This window comes from Eurytemora carolleeae, unplaced genomic scaffold (genome assembly GCF_000591075.1).
Source record: "Eurytemora carolleeae unplaced genomic scaffold, Eaff_2.0 scaffold159, whole genome shotgun sequence".
NCBI classification, from domain to species: Eukaryota; Metazoa; Arthropoda; class Copepoda; order Calanoida; family Temoridae; genus Eurytemora; species Eurytemora carolleeae.
The window spans coordinates 202,367-209,687 of NW_019396151.1; the positions used below are offsets into that span (position 1 = coordinate 202,367).

At 31.7% G+C, this 7,321-nt stretch overlaps 2 protein-coding genes across 2 annotated transcripts in view; both read right to left on the reverse strand.

Moving 5' to 3' along the window:
* The window catches only part of LOC111696546 (uncharacterized), a 4,323-nt gene extending 3,348 nt beyond the window's left edge, over positions 1-975 (reverse strand). The window contains exon 1 of the mRNA XM_023466175.1: positions 910-975. Within this exon, the coding sequence (XP_023321943.1) occupies positions 910-975 (66 nt within the window). The remainder of the gene's footprint in view (positions 1-909) is intronic.
* LOC111696530 (uncharacterized) lies at positions 966-3,412 on the reverse strand. The gene is made up of 3 exons (XM_023466150.1): positions 2,735-3,412; positions 2,119-2,217; positions 966-1,124 (listed from the first exon to the last, which is right to left on the reverse strand). The coding sequence occupies exons 1-3, from the start codon at positions 2,810-2,812 to the stop codon at positions 981-983; spliced, it is 321 nt and encodes a 106-aa protein (XP_023321918.1). The 5' UTR covers positions 2,813-3,412; the 3' UTR covers positions 966-980.
* Between the last annotated feature and the right edge of the window lie 3,909 nt (positions 3,413-7,321).

Below are 7,321 nucleotides of genomic sequence, written 5' to 3' on the forward strand. Positions count from 1 at the left end.
AACGAATACATCGAAAGAATTCATCAAATGTCGTATTCTTCACTTTCTGATAATGGAATGTTGCAGATATTTAGTTTTTTAATTAAATGATTATATGGAACTCTTTAAAACTGTTCCCGCATATTCATGGCTATTTATTTATTTTCGCAAATACTGAAATTTACTTAATATATTATAAAACTCATTGAAAAATTGTCAAGACGACATTTGATAAATTCTTCCGATGTATTCGTTATATAGGGTTTCACTGTACAAGATTTACAGCAGTACCCTTTAAGTCATCATCTGATCAATAATGAAGGAGATATTTGCGTGTTTTTTCGTGTTCAATTGTGACAACATAACATTGTATCACATTGAGAAACCACAATTGAAAATACTTTACTTAAGCTCGATCGGACCTACACAGAACAAATTTTTATTTTTTATTTACTTTTTACGCATAAATCAAAGGTTTTCAGGGACATGGACCAGACGGCCAGATATTGAGCTCTTAGGGTTTCCCGGCACTGAGTCAGAGCTACTAGTTTTCCATTGAACACCTAATCTAGACTCGGTGTTTAACCCTCTTTGTTAAAATTATTTAGTTATCACCCTAAGATATTACATAGAAGCAATCTTTCTTTTTTGGTCTGACATCTTGATATCCACGGCGAGAACTTTTTCGAGTTAGTGTCAGATGTTGACGGAACAATTAAACATGAATATGTCGTTTATTCTTGATCTCAAAATTACGTTTAAGGGTACTATTTTGAATCAAATATGGCACTCTGTTAACAGAGGTTTGAATAAAAATACGTTTCAAGTCCCTTATACGTCTTACTCTGCAGGGATATCTTTCATTAAGGGATCAAACATCATTGTCATAAACTGTTCAATATTTACAATATTTCACGCAAAGGTTTCAACCTCAGATTGATTTTCACAAAAATCTAGTCTCGCTCGTCTTAGCTCATACTTTGCTTTGACATGCATAGACGTTAAATCGGGGCTAAGTCAGGGTATTTGCTTTTAATGTTATTATTTCTCATTAAATACCTTAGTTGTGCATTATATGATCTACTGTCATCATACATCTTTATCTCAGAATCAAGTTTATTCATGAACTCATTGGAGAATATTCCCTGAACAAACATTTAATAAAGTTATGATAAAATATATTAAATATGTAGGTAGGTAGTTAAAGTACCTTAGCTAAATACTAAATGGGTAAGTAGGTGGTAAAAGTACCTATTTAAATAGGTAGGTAGTAAAAGTACCAAGTAGCTAAATAGGTAGGTAGTTAAAGTACCTTCGCTAAATAGGTAGGTAGTTAAAGTACCTTAACAAAATAGGTGGGTGGTTAAAGTACCTTAGCTAAATATATAGGTATTCAAAGTACCTTAGCTAAAAAGGTAGGTAGGTGGTTGAAGTACCTTGGCTAAATATATAGGTAGGTGGTTAAAGTACCTTAGCTTAATATATAGGTAGGTGGTTTAAGTACCCTAGCTAAACAGGTAGGTAGGTGGTTAAAGTACCTTAGCTAAATACTAAATGGGTAAGAAGGTGGTAAAAGTACCTTATTTAAATAGGTAGGTAGTTAAAGTACCAAGTAGCTAAATAGGTAGGTAGTTAAAGTACCTTCGCTAAATAGGTAGGTAGTTAAAGTACCTTAGCAAAATAGGTGGGTAGTTTAAGTACCTTAACTAAATATGTAGGTATTTAAAGTACCTTAGCTAAAAAGGTAGGTAGGTGGTTGAAGTACCTTGGCTAAATATATAGGTAGGTGGTTAAAGTACCTTAGCTAAATATATAGGTAGGTGGTTTAAGAACCTTAGCTTAATATGTGTGTAGTTGGTTAAAGTACCCTAGCTAAATAGATAGGTAGGTGGTTAAAGTACCTTAGCAAAATATGTAGGTAGGTGGTTAAAGTACCTTAGCTAAGTATGTAGGTAGGTGGTTTAAGTACCTTAGCTAAGTATGTAGGTAGGTGGTTAAAGTACCTTAGCTAAATATGTAGGAAGGTGGTTAAAGTACCTTAGCTAAATATGTAGGTAGGTGGTTAAAGTACCTTCGCTAAGTATGTAGGTAGATGGTTAAAATACCTTAGCTAAGTATGTAGGTAGGTGGTTAAAGTACCTTAGCTAAGTATGTAGGTAGATGGTTAAATGCTGCAAGTATTATCGCAGAGTTTAATATTCTACGGCCAGACATATTATCCATATCACGGTACAGTGCCTTAAAATGCAAGCAATCAATAATTTAATTGGTTAATTTATTAATCAATCAAACAATCAATTAATTCTAGATATATTAGGTTAGATTGCTCATTTCGTCTTTACCATACCAGAGTGTTTCAGCTGAACTTGAAAACATGAATTTAGCTCTGTACTAGCTACGTCCATACAGTACTTTGAATAAAAAGAGTTGCGGCAAGTATTGTTTATACTCCCTACAAGTGTTTTGTTTTGTATAAAGGACCAGTAATACACAAAATTCAGAATGACAACTAACAAGAAACTGATTTCTACAGATTGACCCCAAGAAGTAAAACATATTCATTGACCTTTTTGTATGACGAGTTCATGATGTACAATTTCCAGCTTTACGGTCTGCATAAACAAATAAACAATCTATTCTTATTTATCCAGGCAATTAATCAATCAGCTTCATCACTTAAACAATTAATAAATTCATTCGGATCAATTCAATAAATCAAATATGAATTAATCAATTAATCATGGTTGATTACTACCTGAGAATATGCCTCTAGGAATTGTTTTCCAGGATCATGGTTTGATTTAAAGCAGAATATTAGCAGGCGGGTCAGCATCCTAGATATAGAGACAGCTCAACATTCTAGATATAGGGATGGGTCAACATACTAGATATAGAGACAGGTCAACATCCTAGATATAGAGACGGAACATCATCCTAGATATAGGGACGGGTCAACATTCTAGATATAGGGACGGGTCAACATTCTAGATATAGGGACGGGTCAACATTCTAGATATTAAGACGGGTCAACATTCTAGATACAGACACGGGTCAACAATATCCTAGTAATAAAGACGGGTCAACAATATCCTAGTAATAAAGACGGGTCAACATCCTAGATAAAGAGACAAGTCAATATCCTAGATATAGAGACTCTAAATGCGTCTCAATCTTTAAACATGTTCAAGAACAGCTAGTTATGATGAACATGTTCAAGAACAGCTAGTTATGATGAACATGTTCAAGAACAGCTAGTTATGATTTACAAGTTCAAGAACAGTCAGTTATGATTTACAAGTTCCAAGAAAAACTATTTATGATGAACATGTTCAAGAACAGCTATTTATGATGAACATGTTCAAGAACAGCTAGTTATGATTTACAAGTTCCAAGAAAAGCTAGTTATGATGAACATGTTCAAGAACAGCTAGTTATGATGAACATGTTCAAATGATAATAATAATGATAATAATAATGATAATAATAAGGATAATAATAATGATAATATAATAATAATATTTACCTGCATGCTATCAGCCTGTTCTAGTATTTTGTTTTTAATCAGCTGATAATATTCTTCGTCAAATGAAGCACTTCGCATTGTAAAACTCCTGAAAATCAAACAGTATTGGATCAAATCAAATCATAAGTTTCAGGGATGTCCTATGACTCCAGTAGTGGATTGGAGTTTCAAGTCCTAACCATTCCTGGTTTATCAGCCCGGCCTTCTGTTTATAAGATTAATGTTTAGCTTTGAATTTGCGAAGCGCCCAGCCACACGACCAACTTTGAGCCATGTCCCACTTTAGAATACCTAACATCCAAAGGTTTGCTAAACAGTTGTTTTAAGTTTTTTCCCCCTTCTTTTTCTTTATATGTTTGCTAAGTTGTTTAATAAATTTATTACTTAATTAACACTCGTTCTAGTCTAATGTAGTCTAATCTAGTCTAATCTCGTATAATCTAGTCTAATCTAGTCTAATCTAGTCTAATCTAGTCTAATCTAGTTTTTAATAAATCTCTTTTTTTCAAAGTTCTTTAGATGATAATAATTTCTTAATGTTCAATCAAATATTTCAATAATTAATTCAGTCCAAGATCAAAAGTTGTTTATTGTTTCAGAGGAAGAAAGTTCCTAACTATAATTTAACCAACACTGTGTTTACTGTGATTTGAAAAAATAAATTCATAAATATCGGGTTTTTTTCTGAAGAAATAAATGAGTTGAGTCGATTTGATTTGAGAAATGTAAGGCTTGGAGCATAGTATATTTGGTGTTTTTCCAAAGACGACTTCCCAAGGTGCTACTTCCAAAACGTGCAATTTCCCAAGCGGAATCTTCCCAAAGGTTAGATTAGACCTTCTGAGGCGCCGCAGGATGCAATGGGGGGCCGAGCGCTGCGGCTAGGATTTCGTTCATATATAATTTTTAATTTTTCATTCATTACCATTTTTTCATTCAATCAAACTTTAAAGGGAGTGACCGGCAATTTATGGTAGTTGAACTGAGAATGTAGTATTGTTGAGAAATTTTTAAGGAATCATTTGAGACCTATGAGACGTTTTTGCGGTGCATATTTGTTCAGTAAGAGCACAAATTCAATCTTAAAAATCCTCATAGATTGTTCATTGTTGAGGGATGATTTTTAGAATCGGTTTTTAAAAAACTATTTAATAACGACGACGAAAAATGTATTAAAAATTCTACAGTAAACTAATTAGTTGTTTTGGAACAGGTTGAGAAAATAAAAATTAATTATTATCATCGAAATTAAGTAATCTTGTTCAATTATTGGTTTCTGTAATGTTTAATCGTTTAAAACACATTTTCTGTAGATTTCCTGGAATTTTTAATGGAAAGACGACATTAGAAGAATTTGAAAAACCTGCGAACAAATTCATAAAGAATATGAAATTCAATAAAATGATAAAAAAGAAATAATTGATTCCAACAATTATTTATTGAGAAAATTTTAATTGAGAAATATGTTCCTAAACATCTAATAAGTTTACTGAAGAATTTGCTTTTACATTTATGTCGTCGTTATTTAATTATTTTAATAAAACGATTCTCAAAACTTAAGCACCCAAATGGATGATTTTGAACGTCGATTTTGCGCTCAAACGGAGTAAAAATAAATCATTAAAACGTTTTATATGTGTCAAATGATTCTTAAATTTTATTTCCAAAATACTTCATTCTTAGTTCAACTACCATACATTGCCGGTCACTCCCTTTAATTCTCATACATCACTAATAACCATTCATTCAATTATTATTTCATTAATTCCAGTAATTCATTCTTACTTAATTTACTTATACAATAATTCATTCTTACTTAATTTACTTATACAATAATTTATTCTTACTTAATTTACTTATACAATAATTCGTTCTATCGCAGATTAATTTAATCCCTGAATTATTATTACTTTTATTTTAAAAATGATGGAATACTAACTTGAGAAGGAATGAGAGTTCCACCATCCTTAATTTCTTGGATGGATTGATCAGCATATTATATCCAGCTCTGCTTATAGCAAGAGACATCTCATCCAGTAGTTGATATTCTTCATCCTAAATTTTATGATTATTTAAAAAAATATTGAATGTGTAAGAATTAAAAAAAATGAAGGTCAGGAGAAAAAATACACAATTAAATGTATAAGAGGGGAGTATTGTAGGGAGGCAGCCAGATCATCAAAATCATGTATTTCCTAAAAGTTAGCGTTTAGTGTTCACGCGGAGCGGAAAGTTTTTTAAGGTTTTTACTTTCTGAACTTTTGGGTTAAAAATATGAATAAGCTGGATATAAAACCTGTTAATGTTTAATTTTTATTTTTCCCCCACATCATAAAATTCATTTGATAAATGAGTGCCAGGTACACCCCTCATGTGTAATAACATGGATTATTTTCTTGTTAATGCATAATCTGTTTTAAAGACTGTATTATGAGATTTACGTTGTAAACCGCAATCCTGCGAATTGTACAAGTCCTGCCACTTTAATATGTTAACATGTTATTGTGCAATAAATATTATATCATATCTGCTCGGTTCCATAGTAGTAAACCTATCATGTAAGAGTTCCCACTATTACACGGTTCAGGAGGAACAATTTTAATATTGTTCCCTTCCTAGCGTTTAAGAATGCTTGTTCTTGCACTGTAGGTGCAGAAATTTCATTCTTTAACGCCAGACCGTGTAAGAATGGAAATTATTACACGGTCAGAGCGTGAAAGAATGTATATTCTTACACGCTCCAAGCATTAAAGAATGGAAATTATTACACTTCTTGAGGAATATTCATTCTTACACGCTTCTTATATTGATCTTTTCAACATAGATCAATATTGGTCTTAACTTAATTATTTTGTACTGACAACATGCTCAGGACAAACTCACCTTTTTCTTTTATATTAATACATGCAGACTTACCTTTTTATACTTTAAAATAACATGCTCACTTACCTTTTTCTTTAATGTTAAAACATGCNAAACTCGATGAAATAATCTTGATGCATTCTTTAACTCAGGCCTGCGGCCTTCGTTAAAGAATACATCAAGATTATTTCATCTCGTTTAAGAATTTCCATTATTACATTTTTTACCTCTTAAGATTATCATATTACTTACTTACTACTTACTTGACCGTTGTAATAACCATTTATACACATATTATGTACATCTTCTTTATTTCTTCCAAAAGTAAAATTTTTGGCTTAATTTAATAAAAAATTAATTGTTGTAGAAAAATAAAAATAAAAATGACACGGAGACTTCATTAAAAAAATAATATCAAGTTTTGATTTTAAATTCACCATTTTAATTGGTTTTTAAATATTGAAATTTATAATTTTGAACTGATTATAATATAGAAGATAAAATTAAGGTAAGGTGATGTGTTAATCTCTCTCCATGATTGCAACGATATTAAAGCTCTGTTCATTCAAAAGTCAGGAACTCCTTAATTTACCTGAAAATCCCTGGGTTTGAGTCCCTGTTTATTCCTGTTCTGAAGGTTTAATTGATCCTTAATCCCGCCAGCAATAGTCATCAGAGCAAAGGAGTTGAACTGGGGCAAAATACTAAAATGGTCAAATATATTTATTTATTATAACAAAACTAACACCAAGAGGATCCAGCACATTGAATCAGCAATATTTAGCTCCTTGGATCCGGATTCGCAAAATTTTGCCAAAAATCCATGGACATTTGAACAATGAACATTGATTTTTCTTTCACCAGATTTGGCATTTATTTTCGACAAAATTTTGAAGAAAAAGTTGCTGAATGCCTGCAGAGTGCAAGGTGTTTTTCATGAGTGCCAGGTACACCCCT

Bases quoted from the DNA above. Each gene is read 5' to 3' on its own strand.
- LOC111696530 (XM_023466150.1), bottom strand. From the start codon at position 2,812: ATGCTGACCCGCCTGCTAATATTCTGCTTTAAATCAAACCATGATCCT. The intron at 2,218-2,734 runs GTAGTAATCAAC...TTGCATTTTAAG, and splicing joins TCCTAGAGGCATATTCTCAG to GCACTGTACCGTGATATGGA. The intron at 1,125-2,118 runs GTACTTTAACCA...ATGTTTGTTCAG, and splicing joins TACCTACATACTTAGCTAAG to GGAATATTCTCCAATGAGTT.